Source organism: Quercus lobata, chromosome 2, assembly GCF_001633185.2.
Source record: "Quercus lobata isolate SW786 chromosome 2, ValleyOak3.0 Primary Assembly, whole genome shotgun sequence".
Classification (NCBI taxonomy): Eukaryota; Viridiplantae; Streptophyta; class Magnoliopsida; order Fagales; family Fagaceae; genus Quercus; species Quercus lobata.
Window position 1 is genome coordinate 60,823,264 of NC_044905.1, and position 17,645 is coordinate 60,840,908.

At 37.2% G+C, this 17,645-nt stretch overlaps 1 protein-coding gene across 1 annotated transcript; it reads right to left on the minus strand.

The window, feature by feature from the left end:
* Positions 1 to 7,420: 7,420 nt before the first annotated feature.
* Positions 7,421 to 9,216, minus strand: LOC115967809 (transcription factor WER-like). Its single transcript, XM_031086965.1, has 3 exons — positions 9,087 to 9,216; positions 8,857 to 8,986; positions 7,421 to 8,018 (listed from the first exon to the last, which is right to left on the minus strand). Exons 1-3 carry the CDS (start codon positions 9,214 to 9,216, stop codon positions 7,421 to 7,423), a joined length of 858 nt encoding a protein of 285 aa, XP_030942825.1.
* Positions 9,217 to 17,645: the final 8,429 nt, after the last annotated feature.

Below are 17,645 nucleotides of genomic sequence, written 5' to 3' on the forward strand. Positions count from 1 at the left end.
AATTTAATAAAAAGATAATTTCATATATTGACCAAAACACACACACACACATAAATACATAAGGCGGGAAGGGGGTCTGGCGCTCCTATGGAGAAGTTCTACGAAGGTGGATGTTCAAACTTACTCTCCTTACCATATTGACGCTATAGTTACTAACAATCATGGTAATAGGAAGTGGAGGTTTACCGGCTTCTATGGTCATCCAGAAACCGGTAAAAGGGAGGAATCATGGAGATTGCTGGAGGAGTTAGAAAGAAGATTTACCCTACCTTGGATATGCATGGGAGACTTTAATGAAATACTACATCTTGGGGAAAAGGTGGGGGGTAGTTTAAGGCCGGAAAGACAGATGAATAACTTCAGGGCAACAATAAATCATTGTAAACTTTGAGACTTAGGTTATGTTGGAGCGGATTATACTTGGAGCAGGAGGAGAATGGGGGTACGAGGTTGGGTCAGAGAACATCTGGATAGGGCCCTGGTGTCCTTGGAGTGGAAGACAATGTTCCCGAGGGTTAGGTTATACCACGTGGCTACCTCAATGTCGGACCACAGTATGCTGGTCCTCAAATCTCCCCGAACTGGACAGCGAGCGCCTTGAAGATCAAAGTTGTTTAGGTTTGAATCTATGTGGCTAAGAGACGAACAGTGTAAGGAAGTCGTAAACGATGCATGGGAGAGAGGAAGGAGTACGGGCACACAACACCCATTCATGCAGTGCTTGGATGAATGTAGGAAATCACTTTCTTCGTGGAACAGAAACACGTTTGGTCATGTGGGTCGGAAGCTTTCAGCACTACAACAAAAACTCCAATGGTTGGAAGGGAGACATGATGGTCATGTAAGAATGGAAGAGATTCATGCAACGAAGTTGGAGCTGAACCGGCTGATGGTGATTGAAGAAGATTTGTGGCATCAGAGGTCGAGAAACTGTTGGTTGAGATCGGGTGACCGTAATACTTCTTTTTTTCATGCCAAAGCCTCTAACAGATACCAACGGAATACCATCCATCAAATCAGGGATCCTAATAATGATTGGCAGGAGGACAAGGAGGTGGTTGGGAGGATTTTTGTGGAGTATTTTGAACAACTCTTTACTTCTTTTCAACCGAATGTCAATGCTGAACTTATTGATGCCATCCATACCAAAGTGACAGATAGAATGAATTCCAGACTCTTACAAGAATTCAAAGCTTCTGAGGTTGAGCAAGCGCTGAAGCAAATGCACCCCATGAAGGCACCAGGACCCGATGGTATGCCCCCCTTATTTTATCAGCACTTTTGGCCTATTGTAAAATCTATTGTTATACAAACTATGTTGGATTTTCTTAACAATGGTGCAGCTCCTCCCAAGTTTCATGAAACCCACATTGTTCTCATTCCCAAAATTAAAAATCCTGAAAGAGTGATAGACTATCGACCTATTAGCTTGTGTAATGTAGCCTACAAGCTAGCGTCCAAAGCAGTGGCGAATAGGCTGAAACTGGTCTTGCAGGACATAGTATGTAAGAATCAAAGTGCCTTCGTTGCAGAATGGCTCATCACTGACAACGTGCTAGTGGCTCATGAGCTGATGCACCACATCAATAGGAGGAAGAAAGGTAAATGCAGGGAGATGGCGTTGACGCTTGATATGAGTAAGGCCTATGATCGGGTGGAATGGGGCTGTCTACAACAAATAATGGCCAAATTGGGTTTTCATAAGAATTGGATTCGACCTGTCATGAGATGTGTATCCTCAGTTACTTATGCAGTGCACCTTAACGGGAAGCCTTATGGTCAGATTACTCCAACTCGAGGATTGTGTCAAGGAGACCCGCTGTCACGTTACCTTTTCCTTATATGTGCTGAAGGGTTATCTACTCTACTGCACAAGTCTGTCCAAAGGAAGGTACTAAGGGGTGTTGCAGCATCAGCAAGGGGGCCTAGAATCTCACACCTATTTTTTGCCGATGATAGTCTGATTTTTGGGAGAGCCACAGTAAAGGAATGTGAGGAAATCCAACGGGTACTGTAGGTATATGAAGCCTCCTCAGGCCAGCAATTGAACAGGAACAAGACTTCACTATTCTTCAGCCATAATACAGCCAATGGTGTTAGGGAGACGATTAAGATGATGTTTGGTGCGCAGGTCATAAAACCACATGAATCCTACCTAGGACTCCCATCCTTGGTAGGCAGGTCTAAGAGGAACACGTTTGCCTAGTTGAAGCAGTGAGTGTCGAATAAACTAGCGGGCTGGAAGGAAAAATTACTGTAGAGTGTAGGGAAGGAGATTCTGATAAAGGCGGTTGCCCAAGCTGTACCATCTTATACAATGAGCTGTTTCAAGCTACCTGATACTCTATGTGATGAGCTGACCGGAATGGTGAGACAATTTTGGTGGGGACAAGTGAAGGAGGAGAAGAAGCTAGCATGGATGAGTTGGGAGAAAATGTGTCTGCCAAAAGAAAAAGGTGGAATGGGTTTTAGAGACCTGAAAAAATTCAACCTGGCTCTGTTGGTGAAGCAGGGGTGGCGACTACAGACAAACTCAGCCTCACTTTTCCATAGAGTATACAAGGCCAAGTATTTCCTAAGGTGTAATTTTCTTGAAGCTGTTAGGTTCTAAAGACTTAGGATTTTATGTATTTAGAACTCTAATTTGTATTGTTGGCAAACCATGATCAAAACAATGTGTTTAGAAGTGTTTAAGTCTAGCTCAAAGTTGTGCATCTATATAAAGTTGGAATCGAGTTAAAGCAGGAAAGGATTGTGCCTTTCGGCCTAGCCCGATCGATCGAAAGACAGGCTCGATCGATCGAAGCTCAAACAGAATGTTTTTCTGCAGATTCGTCCAACTCAGCCCTAAGTGTTTTAAAACGTTTTTAGGGTTTTTTATTTGTCCTAAGTATAAAAGGCAAACCCTAGCCACATTTTAGTGTTGCTCATAATTGCGGTTTGTGTAAATCTCTTGTGAGATCTAGAGGAGCTTTCCTTTACACAAACTTAGGGTTTTCAAGGAGAAGATTTATCTGCACCTTGATGATCAATTCAGTTGCTGCCATTGAAGCTTAAAGAAAACACAAGCGGGTGTGCTTGTATCTGGTGGTGAATCCAAGAAAGAAGGAATCCGTGGATTTGGAGCTTGCACGTGGTCGTGTCAGTAAGTTCTACTGGTTGGTAGCAATAAGAAGTCGAGCGTGGGGGCTTGTAAGTCTTATTGTATGAACTTTGATTCTTTCAAGATAGTGGATTCAAGTTTACCTTGAGGATAGCTAGGTCAAATTCTTCCCAGGTTTTTATCGGTTTGGTTTCCTGGGTGATCATATCTTGTGTTATTTATTTTCCACTGCTTTGCATGATTTTATCTTTATTATTGTGATAACCTAGACTTGTTTAATTGGACTAAGTAACAACTTGGCTAATTACCTAGGTTTAATCAATTGTTTAAGAGGTCTAAAAACCAACAGAAGCTACCTTAGGAAGTCAGCCATCTTTCGCTTGGAGAAGTATATTGGCAGCTCAGGTAGTAGTTAAAAGAGGCGTAAGATGGCAAGTGGGCAATGGTGAATAGGTTCAGATATGGAGAGATAAGTGGCTCCATAACCCGAGCACATATAGGGTCGTAACACCCGAGAATCCAGACTTACAGGTGACACGTGTGTGTGATCTTATTGAGGATGACCGAATGGAATGGAAAGAGCAACTGATTCGCCAAGTCTTCCTAACCCAAGATGTGGATACAATCTTAAGCATCCCACTAAGCACACAAGGAGCTAGAGATCGTCTAATATGGGCAGAAAGCAAGAACGGGAAGTTTACAGTAAGGAGTGCATATAGGCTGGCCCAAGAAATATCCACTGAAGGGAACTCGCCGGAAAGCTCAAATCCGGCTGCCCTGGAACAGGTTTGGAGGGACCTTTGGAATATACGGGTGCCAAATACGATCAAGCACTTTGCATGGAGGGCATGCAGAGACATCTTAGCCACGAAGGAGAACTTATGGAAGAGACGCATCACCAAGGATAATCTTTGTGAATCTTGTGGGAAAGAACCGAAATCAGCATGTCATATTTTTTGGCGTTGTGATAGTGCAAAGGAGGTGTGGTCATCCAATAAGCTGATTTTGCCTATTGAAATCAACCCATCTTGGAAGTTCATAGATGTGTTGTGGAAGTTACAAAAATGGTCGGACTCATGCCCTGACTTGGTGGAGCGTACTGTCACGTTGTGCTGGGGTACTTGGAAATACCGAAATGAGAGACAACATGGTGGAGTGCGTAGAAATGGATTAGTTGTCATTAGAAGCTTGCTAAGGTTGTTGGATGAGTTTCAGGTGGCGAATGAGAACCCACAACCCCTGAGAATGGCGAATATAACGAAAACCAAATGGTGTCCTCCACAACCGGGAAGCTACAAGGTCAATGTGGATGGGGCAATTTTCACTAAACGGAAGCAAGTTGGGATTGAGGTGGTGATCCGTGATTCGGCTGGAGAAGTGGTTGGTGCTTTAAGCCAGAAGCTTGCTTGTCCTTTAGGTGCGTTGGAGATTGAGGCCAAGGCCATGGAGGTTGCTGTCCAATTTGCGCTGGATGTGGGAGTCAGAGACGTCACTTTTGAGGGCGACTCACTCAGTATCTGCAACACACTTAGAGGTGGGAGTGAGGTGCCTTCGTCTGTGCAAAATATTATATTCGTACTGTTCCATCTTGTACGAAACTTTAGATCCTATGCTTTTTCCCATACCAAATGGCAGGGGAATATCCCTGCCCACTTATTGGCCCAACACGCAAGTGGTGTAGAGAGCTACGTTGCATGGGTAGAGGAGTGTCCTAGTTTAATTGAGCATGCATGTGCTCATGATATTTGTACTTGATCTCCCATTCTGAATAAAAGTTTTTGTCTTCTTATCAAAAAAAAAAAAAAAATACATAAAGTCTTACAATATTTTTTTACAAGTTTTTTTTTGAAATATTTGCATTATAGTTTCATTATCAAATAAGTGCCCTGCCCACTTATTGGGGATTTTTTTTTCTTTTGTAATGACTTAATATATTGTTAAGGGAGCCAAAATTTAAAGACAAAGTTTGGCTACAAACTTAGTTGTAGCTTAAGATTACAATTCTTAAATAAATTAACATAACTACATATTTTGAAAATCTAACCATTGAATTGCATATTCTTTATGTTCTTGAAATACATGTCAAATTTCATATTAATCAGATGTTATTTACTATTTGATTCATAAACTTAGATTTTTATGTAATTTTAGACTACAAAAACTCAAAATTTAAAGATTTGATTGATGAAATAGCTATTGATTTTTTATTCTTTTTGAAAATTTTCAAATATGGAGAATATAAAAAGAAAATGTAATCAAATGGTGATTTGTCACAATTTACATCCAAATATGAAAGTTCAATTAGTGTAAAAACATCCTTGAACGTTTAGACCCCCAATTTACAAATTAACCAATTCAAGCTTTATATCAAACAACTAGAATGCGGAAAATGAACAAAAGCTATAAAACAGAATTGGAAAACAATCTAAGCCAATTTAAAATCACAACCCACAACAGATAATAAAAGGCAAAGATAAAGGGAAGGAAGATGCAAACACAAGGACAACACGCGATGTGTTATCGAAGAGGAAACCGAAGCCCTCAGCGTAAAACCTCTCCACCGCTCTCCAAACGGTAAACAATCCACTAGAAAATGTAGTTGGGATACATGGACAGCAATAGACCCTCCAAGCCTAATCTACCCAATGCACCTAAACCCTCCAAGCTTCTTGCTCCAACGAGGTTGCGTCGAACCTATTTCTTTTCTAGCTTCTCGGATTCCGCTACTCGACCATAACATCAACCAATGTAGATTGGTTCCTTCCTAACTGCTTCCCAGAACACCAAACAGCCCTCTCACAGTAATGGATATGGTGAGAACAGGTTTCAGTAAAATGCCTCTCAAGGGTTTAACAATGGAGAGGAAGAGAGTTGAGGAATTTGAAGAGACTCTTATGTAAAGATTGTAGATGAATCAATCTTGTTTTACTCTAGAGTTTCTCTCTCAAAATTCTCTCTGAAATCTCTCTTTATTTTGTGGGTATAAGGGGTATTTATACTGGGTTGAGAAAAGAATGTGAAACATCAAGTTTTTCAAAACAGGGGTGGCTCACGGCTTGGCCTTGCGGCTTGATTGAGTCGCAAGATCCAGCCGCGTGATAACAGAATGGCCAGTTGTCCTATTTTGTCCTGTAGTGCTCCAACTAGCATGACGCTTCAACTTCTGGCATGCTTGGCACGTGTGTTGCTTCTGGCGGCTTGCAGCCGCGAGTCACTCGCGAGATCCAGCCGCGAGACTCTGTTTTCTTGCACACTCTTGAGCATTCAATCACTCTATCTCACTCACTACCCTTACAACAAACTCACCTAAATACAAGGTTACTAATTGCTGAAATACAAGCAAATTTGGCACGAAATAAAGCTAATAAGATGGTTGATTAAATTTAACCTTACAAAATATATATAAATATATATATATATATATATATTTATATATATTGAGTGGAGTTGTAGTCTTAATTTACAATCAAGTTTGTTGCCAAATTTTGTCCAAAAATTAATTACATTGAACCTAAAAAATTTTAGGGTTGTCACAAATATTTCTTAAGGATAATAAAATCATAAAATTTTTTAAATTTATATATAATAATTAATTTTTTGCCAGGTGAGGGTGGTCTTGTGACCACCCTGAACTCCATGTGGAGCCACCAATGTCTATATGTTTATTCAATCAATACAATATATACATACAATTGACTACTCATACATGACAACACATGAAGCAATTGTTGAAAATTTTCAACCAAGATCCACATACCAAAAAAGCAAAGGAATTAAAACATCCAGAGAACAAAAGGGGGTGAAAACTAAAAACAATTTACCAAACTCTCAAATATCACTGGTGTATATTTATTTTAAAAAATAGTAGGTAGACAAAACACAACTGATGAGAAACTTGCCATGAGAATGAGTAGAAGAAGCCACAAGTTCCTACAATGTCAAGAATGGTTGTGTTTGTGTGAGGAAGGTGAATTACATCTCTTCATTTGGAATCACAAACACATATTTGGGTACCACTACCACAATATGTAGTGCATATATGTGAATGTGTATATATATATTTGGTATATGAGAGTATTAATGTATTGGGCTTTAATGGGTCAAACCAATACATTTGCAACTGAAAAATGTCTAATATTAACATGTGCTGAACACTATCCATTATTGGGTTCAACAGATGCCAAGCAAAATACACTCCAACTATTCATGATTTAATTAGATACACATAGATGACAATACTAACCCACAACATAAGAAAATGCTAGCAACAATGGGCACCAGTTATTCATGAAGATAATGGGCTTAGTTATGCATCTTTCAGCTAATCCATGCATCTTCTGAATCCAAAAAGGATGCCAATGTGTTAAGATCCATAGCTTCATTTGGCTGAAAGGGATTAGTAGCCCTCCAATTCTCAGGCTTCCCTTCATCGATTAAATCTTTAAGCTTGGAATTGCATCTAGAAACGGGCAAATCCAACACAATGTCACGTATGTTGATTTCATTGGTTTGGTGGCCATTTGAATTTTGCACATCCGTTCTCAAAAAGTAATTTGTATCCAAATCTTTCGGAAAGTCAAAGATATTATTTTCCGGCTGAACTGAAGGAAATAGGTTTTCACCATTCCCACAAGGAACTATATTTTCATTGAACATTTGATTATTATCCGATTGCCATGGGAGGATAACCTTTGTGCACCGCACTGCTTTTGGTCGAATCACAGGGTGAGCAATCGGTTTTATTCCTGGATTTGAGTCTGATGTCAACTTTCTTATCCTTCCAATGGATTTTAATATTCTACTACTTTGTTCATGAATCTTGTCACCTTGCACCCTCTTGCTTAAAATGGTGTTCCAGTAATTCTTTATCTCATTGTCAGTTCGTCCCGGTAATCTTCGAGCAATGAGTGACCAACTGCAACACTCGTTACACAACGTCTAGTTTGTAAGCACATAAATTTATCACTTTATAGTGTGACATTTGGGAGGAGGGAGGGGAATTTTCCCCAGACCCAAAAGGAAAAAAGACCATATATATAATCTATGCAAATTTCCTCTAGTTCAATTGGTTGACACTTCTTGATGTTTTTAATGAAAATATTTAGAGTTAAAATATTTCATCCTCCTTTGTAACTATCAAATTTAAAATAAATAAATAAATAAAAACCCTTGAATGCAAAATGAGTTTCTTTCACTTGTTTATGATTTGCACAATTGTGGATTTTAAAAAAATTTTCTCAAAATTAAATTCACTGTTACCTATGTTGATCTTTTATTTAATACTTGTTATACTTATCACTATATATTATCAAATTTGCAATTAATAGCAATGTGTAAGGTGTTTTTAACATTTCATCATAAAATTATTATAATAAAAAGGTGTTGTTTATCATATTAAAATCAGAGAATGATGATAATAATAATAATAATGTATTTAGTTTTCTTTTTAATCTAAAATATATTTGGGTTTACTCAGAAGAAGTTAATAAAAAAAATCTTTATACAATATTATATATGAAGATCACTGTTAGGCATATAACTTTTTGAACAATGTAGTCAACTTAATTATCATCACATATAGTTGTGGAAAAAATTATTTCTCTAATATTAAATAAAATTATTTAATTTATATATATTTATGAATAATTTACTTAATCTATATTTAGATATAAAAACCATTATTTAAATTTATCACCTCAAATCTCAAATTATATTGAATCGGCTCCGGAGGAGAAGAAGTAAATTTCCCATACCTGTTACCAAGAAGCTTATGTAGTTTGATAATGAGATCTTCTTCGTCCTCAGAAAAGTTGCCTCTCTTAATATCTGGCCTTAAATAATTCAACCAACGAAGCCGGCAACTCTTCCCACATCTCCTCAGCCCTACAAAATAAGAAGTAAGTGTCAGTATGAATAATCGACAAAAGAGAACCACTTTGAGAGAAGAGAGAATATATAGTGCAATATTGTTAGAAGTTAGAACCAGCTCTTTGAGGCAGGTCTGTCCATCTCCCTTCGCCATGGATTTTAATGTAGTTTTTAAGGATCTTATCTTCCCCCGCAGACCATGCTCCTCTGATTACACCTTTCGCACTGCATGGCCAACTTTCCATTTCTTCTCTCTCACAACACTTTTTTTTTCTCTCTCTCTCTCTCTCTTTTAGGCTTTTGCTTCCACTACTCTACAAGGAGTTCCCCAAACCTTCTTATACAAATGTGCGACATAAAGCATGGCACATCTGAAATTATTATTAATATTATTATATTTATGGCTGTAGCACGTTTTCAGCGTTTAGCAACAAATTCAAATATTGCCTGATATTCTCTTAAAAAAAAAAAAAAAAAAAAAAAAAACCCACCTATAGGGACCACCTATTTTTGAGACAATATTGATCTTTTTATTTTTATTTTTATTTTTTTATATGAAATAGACTATATTGATTAATAAGAGTAATTCTAGTACCACATAAAATGTCATAAATTTTGTCATAATTATTCTACGTGATAGATTGTGACTGATTACATATCACTTTTACATAAACTTATCACATTTTTTCTACCACTCACATCCTATTAAATGGACAATTATTATAAGAATTGTGATTTATTAGGTATTCTTGGAATTTTTGGATCATTTATCACTGTCTAATATCTGAAGAACATTTAACCCAAGTACTCCTCCTTTTTATATTGGGTTGTACTCTATAATGATTGTACCCTGTGTTGATCATTAATTATTGTCCAATTCTCTACAACCATCAATCGTTCTTGTCTAACTCAAGCACTGTTCATTTAAGAGCAAGACTAAGGACACATAATTTAACACAATTTTGTATCACAATTAGTGACAGAGTCATAAATTTATCTTTAGAGAGATATATGTAATTTTTTTGGGTATGAAATGTAAAAATAGTAATGTGCAATACTTCATAGCTCAATATATATTATAAATAAAAATATATTTAATTAAAATTAAACAATCATGAGACAGATTGATAAAATAATTTAATACCTTTAATCAATTATGAAATAGGCTAATAAATTGATTATTATAATAATAAATAATATATTATAAAGAATTAAAAAAATGAAAAGTAAAGCAACAAAATCAACAGTACAGTACCTAGAAAGAGAAAAAGGAGTTAAAAGCAATGCCAATGGGTATCAGGTATATCCGTTTTGTTATATTCGTTGGGCTCACAAGAAATTACTAAATTACCCTCTATTAAACAACAAATCTAAAATCAAAACAACAATAACAGTAGATCAAAAACAGAAAAAAAAAAATTAGAACAACAATAAAAGATCAAGAAAAAAAAAATAGAAGCCGATCTGACAAATCTAAAATCAGAAACAACAACTAATTAAGAACAAGGAAAAAAAATAGAAAAAAAAGAAGGAGATCGAGGTCGAAAATTGGCTGGCGGCTGCTCAACTGTTCGAGCACAATACAGTGGTGTTTGGTTCGAGTGCAATATAATGGTGGTTGGTTCCGATCATCCAATCTTCCCGATCCAAGCACTTAAGGGTACGTTTTGGAATTGGATGAGTTCTTGCATGGTTGTTACAGACGAAGTGCTAAGAGGAAAAAAAAGAAGAAGAAGGAGAGCTCTGTCTGTGGAACGTTCTGGACTGAGGAAATGGTATGGTAGGGAATAAAAGGGAAAGAAGGAAAAAAAAAGAAAAGAAAAGAGTGTGGGTACGTGTGTGGAGGAGAAAAAAAGAGGGGAAAAAAAAAAGAAAAAAAAGGAAGGAGAGCCCACGTGTGTGGAGAGAAAAAAAGAGAGAAAAAAATGCTATCACAATATTTTTACAATAAATCTTAAGGTAGGTTATTATTAGCTAATATTGGTGAGAAAAAAATAATTTTTTTAGAAAGAGAAAAAAATAATTTTAATAGTATGTTAAAATTAAAATCAGTATTAATTTTTATCACAATATTTTCACAATACTTTCACAATAAATCTTAAGTGGTAGGTTATTATTAGTTTATATTGGTGAGAAAAAAATAATTTTTTTAGAAAGAGAAAAATTGATTTAAGTATGATGAAGTAGTTGATTTAAGTATGAAACAAACTCACATAAAAAATAAAAATAAAAAGTTTAAAATAAACTCCTTATATATACATTATCCTTTTTGGTAATTTATCTTTCAATCTGTCATTTTTATAAGTGCTAGTCAAACACTTAATTTTTAAAAAAAATACTTTTTAACAATTTTTACCAAACACCCAATTTTTTGAAAACATATTTTTCCATTATACACTCCTTAAAAACTCAACTTTTCCATGATGCACAAAAGCTAAACCGATCTCACCCACAAACTAATCTGAAATCACTAGTTAAAATCATTTAGAGCCGGTCAGCTATGAGGAACAGCTACTGCACTCTGCACAGTGAGGGGTCCACGGCAGTGACCAGTGGTTCTGTGTAAAAAAGAGAGGCGACGCAAAGTGACAAAAAAGCACGGAGAGAGAGAAAGATTTACTTGCGTAAGAGAAAATGTTTTGTAAGTGTATGAGAGATTTGATGATATGGCACATCAATCATGTTTGTGACTTTTCAGTTTTTAACTTTATATTACAGTGTATAAATTAAGTTCTAAACTTTTTAAATATATATATTTGTTATCATGGCACGAAAATGATAAGATTATTTAAAATTATTTAAAATTTTACAAATTATTTAAAGATATCTTCAAAATTTTTTTTTAAATTTTCAAAAGTTGTGGGGGAGGCCCTTGGATTCTTTAATAGCTACGCCACTTGTTGTACCCAATTTTCTGTTTTACGGACATAGCTAACTTTCCACTCCTGGACCGTTTGCCTCCATTATCTAACAATAGTTATAATCATTTGAATTAAAGTTGACGGCAAGCATTTACCCAACAGAACATTGGTGACAATTTGAGCATCACCTTCCAAGATTACTTGCTTAAACCCAACGTCCCTGCTAGCAGTAACAAATTATAACACTAAATTATACTAAATTATGTGTCCCACGTTTTACTCGCTTTTTTAATCTTGAGTTTTTACTGACTAGAATCTGAACATACGGAAAACTGTTGAAAAACATTATTTTGCCAGAAAACCTCTTTATTTGACAACCATGCAAGCAAGGCTACAAGCACTACTATTTATTTATCTATTTTATTTTTTATGGAGTACAAGCACTACTATCTTTGTCAAGAGAACATCTTAATCATGTGATATTTATCATAGATGCTCGTGCAATTTGATTTAAACCCATGTGATCATTTTTTTTTTTTTTTTTTTTTTTTTTTTTTTTTTTTTTTATAGGCCCACGTGATCATGTTAATTCCTAGGAAAGTTAGAAATACTGTTTCGGAATCACTCGGTTTGATTATAGAATAGAATATTTCGGTATTCGGTTTGATTATAGAACAGAATACTTCGGTATGATCCCATCAAAAAAAAAAAAAAAAATCGGTATGAGTGTACGTTCCAAACCATTTTGAAATTACTGTTGCATATAAATTATATATATATATATAATTGTACATTTCTTTATAATTTTTTAGGTAAGTTTTATACTTCTTTTTAATAATATATAAAAAATATTACAATATTACAAATATTTTTATATTAATATATAATGTTTAAAACAATACTTTTAAAAACTTATACACAGAAGTACAAATACTTTTCATGCGATTTCAAGATTTGAAGCAAATGGCTCCGCTTAAGGCTCTTGGCCCCGATGGGATGCCTCCCATCTTTTTTCAGAAATTTTGAGGTGTGCTGTCTTGCCTCAATTCTGGTAGTCTGATCTCAGGTTTGAATCATATTTTTATTTCTCTCATTCCAAAAGTTAAAAATCCTGAGTTTATTACTGAATTTCGTCCTATTGCTCTATGTAATATCTTATATAAGCTAGTTTCTAAGGTGTTAGCAAATAGGTTGAAAAAATTCCTCCCTCATATTATTTCTGAATCCCAGAGCGCCTTTCAATCCGACAAGGCAATTTCGGATAACATTTTGGTGGCTTTTGAAACTCTCCACCATATGAAGCGGAAGAAAGGGGGTAGAGTAGGCCACTTAGTTCTGAAATTGGACATTAGCAAAGCTTATGATAGATTGGAGTGGGTGTTCCTCAAAAAGGTGATGGAGAGGTTGGGTTTTCATCCTAGATGGGTTGGTTGGATTATGGAATGTGTTCAATCAGTAACTTACTCGGTCTTGGTGAACGGAGTGCCTACAGATACTATTATTCCGACTAGAGGTATTAGGCAAGGAGATCCTCTCTCCCCCTACCTTTTCCTCCTCTGTTCGGAGGGTTTAAATGGTCTCCTTGAGCAGGAGGTGGCAGCAAAGTCTCTCGAGGGTTTCTCTCTTTGTAAATCGGGGCCTAAGATTTCTCACCTTTTGTTTGCAGACGATAGCCTCCTCTTTTGTCGAGCTAGGGTGGAAGATGTATCCAAAATTTTTGAGATTCTTGGGAGGTATGAGCGTGCCTCGGGCCAGAAATTAAATGCAAATAAGACTACTATTTTCTCCGGTGGTAATGTTTCTGCTGAGGTAAAGCTCCAAATTCAAAGTCTCTTGGGTGTTCCGGAAATTAAGGAATATGAGAAATATTTGGGCTTACCAGCGTTTGTGGGAAGACGCAAAAGAGCTAGCTTCAATTATATTAAGGATCGGGTTTGGGGCAAACTACAAGGGTGGAAGGAGAAATTGTTATCTCAAGCCGGAAAGGAGGTTTTGTTAAAGGCCGTAGTTCAAGCCATCCCTACCTTTGCCATGAGTTGCTTTCGGATTCCGGTTGGGCTATGTCAAGATATTGAGGCTCTCATTCGAAAATTCTGGTGGGGCCAATGGGGGGCTCGTCGGAAAATTCATTGGAAGAAGTGGGAGGTGCTTTGTAAATCTAAAGAAGAAGGGGGGTTAGGTTTTAAAGACTTATGTAAGTTTAACGAGGCTTTGCTCGCAAAACAAGTATGGAGGCTGATTCACGATGAGCATTCCCTTTTCTATAAGGTTTTCAAAGCGAAGTACTTCCCTCGTGGTTCCATTTTTGAAGCTTCTGTTTCTTCGGGTTCATATGCTTGGCAAAGCATCCTGAAATCCAGACACTTAATTGAAGAGGGTGCTAGATGGCGAGTGGGGAATGGGCATCTTGTAAAAATTTTCCTGGATAAATGGCTTCCAACCGGTGAGGGAGTTCTGGTTTCTTCCTCGAGTGAGCTCCATCCGGAGGCTAGGGTATCAGAGCTGATTAACCAAGTCTCGGGTTGGTGGAATGTTCAGCTGATTGATCGTTGCTTTCATCCCCCGAATGCGACTCGGATAAAAGCTCTTCCTTTATGCTCAATTCCTCAGCCCAATATTCTCATTTGGCCCCATGAAAAATCCGGAATATACTCAGTTAAATCTGGGTTTCGCTTGCTGTGTGAAGGTCAGGACTCTATGGAAATCACGAACCAAGAAAATCCCGGAGATAGAATGTTTTGGAAAAAACTCTGGAAAATTCAGGTTCCCGGAAAAATAAAACATTTCCTTTGGCGGGCTTGTACAAACTCTCTAGCGACAAAAGACAATCTGGTTAAACGCAAAATATTGATAGATGCGAGTTGTAACTGCTGTGCAGGTGTTCAGGAGGACCTGCTCCACTCTCTTTGGAGTTGCAACGATCTCAAGGAGGTCTGGAGAAGGGACTTTGGCTGGATTTTCAGGTCAGGATTGATCTTTTCTTCTTTTAAAGAGCTGGTTGCTCTGGTTTTCACAAAGCCGGAGCTGGTTCCTCTATTTGCTACGACGACATGGTCGATTTGGTTTCATAGGAATAAGACCCGGGTTGGTGAGAGTGTAAGGCCGCTGGATCAGTTAGCTGGTTTTGCACGTGAATATGTGCATGATTTTAAGTCCCTTAAGAAAAGCTCTTCCACGCTTCGTGTCTCTGCTCCAAAAACTTGGAGTCCTCCTGCTGATGACGGTTGGAAAATAAATTTTGATGGTGCAATGTTCAATGAATCTGGTGAAGCGGGGATTGGGGTGGTTGTGCGAAATTTCGTTGGCGAGGTCAAGGCTGCTCTAGCAGAAAAGATTAAAAAACCTCCGTCTGTGGAAGTTTTAGAGCTGCTGGCTGCTAGAAGGGCTGCTCTCTTTTCAGAAGATTTGGGCCTTGACAAGGTGACTTTTGAAGGAGATTCGGAGCAGGTAATGAAGGCCCTTCAATGGGGTGGCTGGGATTTCGCTCCAGGTGGCCATCTTATCCGTGATTTTCTCTGTATTGTAAACTCCTTTGTGAGTAGTTCGATCTCTCATGTCTGCAGGCAGGGCAACTCCGTTGCTCATGCTCTGGCTCAGAGAGCTAGACTGTGTTTTCCTATTTCAGTTTGGTTGGATTCCTTTCCAACAGATATTTCCCATTTTGTATTAGCTGATTCTTCAGCTTTGTTCTGTTAATATTATCGGGTCTTCTTTCTCAAAAAAAAAAAAAGTACAAATACTTTAGCAGTGCTATTTAAAGCTTTAAACAGAAGATGAATAAATAATAATAATAATAAAGAAAAAAAAGACCCACTTCAATATGTGGTTTTGAAATCCAAACCAAAATGTATTTTCCAACCTGGTTAACAAATGTTAGAATATATGTGAATCAAGTTAGGAATATATGTTAATATAGAATTGGTTAATTCTTTGACAAAATGTACTTTACTTGTAATTGGGTAGATCCAGGATGCGTTTAATATTTCAAGGAACAATAGTTCAAGTCCTAGTGTTAAATCTATGTAAGTCTGTCTAATAAACAAGTGAAGAAGTGCTAGATTTTAAAACTCGACAGTTAGCTCAACAGATAGCATCTATTGAGGTTTAAAATGCAGTTTTTGCCCGATGCTCAACAGCTGCTCGATGGATACACTATCTATCGAGATTTAAGAAAATCAGTTTTTCAAATCTGATTTCACTCCAATTTGTGTATACATGTTTAGTCTTTCATTTATCATCACCCTAAACATATATAATGATTATTTTAAGGATCGCCACAACTGATGTAAGTATATGCAACTTGATGCAAAGGTTTTTCACAAGCATATTGTGACCGGAGACAATTTGCCCTAGTTCATCTTTCTTTTCAAGAAACTACTGCGTTTGTACGCTATAGGGTTTTGTAACCAAAGAGTTTCGTGATCTTCATCGAGTGAATGAATTGAAGAACTTTGCAGCCAACATCCTTCTCAAGTTGGTGGTTAGTCACATACTTAGATTCGTGAATCAATTGGTTAGTCACGTATTGGGAGCTGTACATTGAAAGGAGAAATTGTCACTACAGAACAAGTCCAATTCGGTATTGGGGTAAGGGTTCAACTGTAGGTTGGTATAAGGTACTAGGATTCCTTTACTTGTAACTGCTAGTTGTGATAATAGTGGATTCTCGGGAGTGGTGACCTTAAAATCACCCAAGGGGATTTTTGCCTTAGAGATTTTCTTCATTCGTAAACAAATCACCGTGCCAACTTTATTTTCCATTGCATATTAACTTAGTTGGTAATTTGTTTATGTTACCATGCATATTACATGTTAATCGAATTAATTAATTAAGTTGACTAATTAATTAGTTAATTCATCACAAGCGGTCAATACATCTTGGCCTATCAATTGGTGTCAGAGCAAGCACATTCTGATTGGGTTTTAATCTTTACTGTGTGATCCATTGACCCCTGTTTTTCATGGATAGAGGACAGTCTCTTATTATACTTCCTTTATTTGATGACACTAACTATGCATACTGGAAAGTACGCATGAGGACTTTCTTGCACTCATTAGATGAGAAAGTGTGGCAAGCTGTGAAGATAGGCTGGACCAAGCCTAAGGAAGCACCGTTTGTTTGGGATGATACAAAGATCAAAGCGGCTAACTTCAACAGCAGGGCATTGAATGCGTTATTTAGTGCGGTCACAAATGAAGAGTTCAAGAAGATATCCTTTACTGAAACTGCAAATGATGCATGGACCATCCTCCAAACAACCTATAAAGCAACTAAGGCTATTAAGGATTCGAAGCTTCAGAGGCTTACTACAAGCTTTGAAGAAATCAAGATGGAGGAGGATGAGTCACTCAAGGAGTTCTATGCCAAGCTTAAGGACATAGTGAACTCGGCCTTTAATCTTGGAGAAACCATTCCCGAACCCAAGATTGTTAGAAAGGTACTTAGATCTCTACTAGAGAGATTTCATGCCAAGATCACCGCATTTGAGGAATCAAATGATATTGAAAAAATTCCTTTGACAAAGCTGTTTGGCAATTTGCAGACCTATGAGTTAGGTTTGACAAGGATTAGGAAATCTAGTAAGGGCAAGAGCATGGCGTTGAAGGCTAAGAACAGTGACACAGATGAGTCTTCAGACGATGAAGATTTTAAAATGAAATCCTACATTACAAGGCAGTTCAAAAAGTTTATGAAGAATGCTAATGCCAAAGGATTTGCCAAAGACCGCAAGTAGTCCAGTTCATCTCAGTTTAAGAACCAAGACAAAGGAAAGAAGGATGCTAGGGATGGCGGTCAATACATTGTTCCCTTA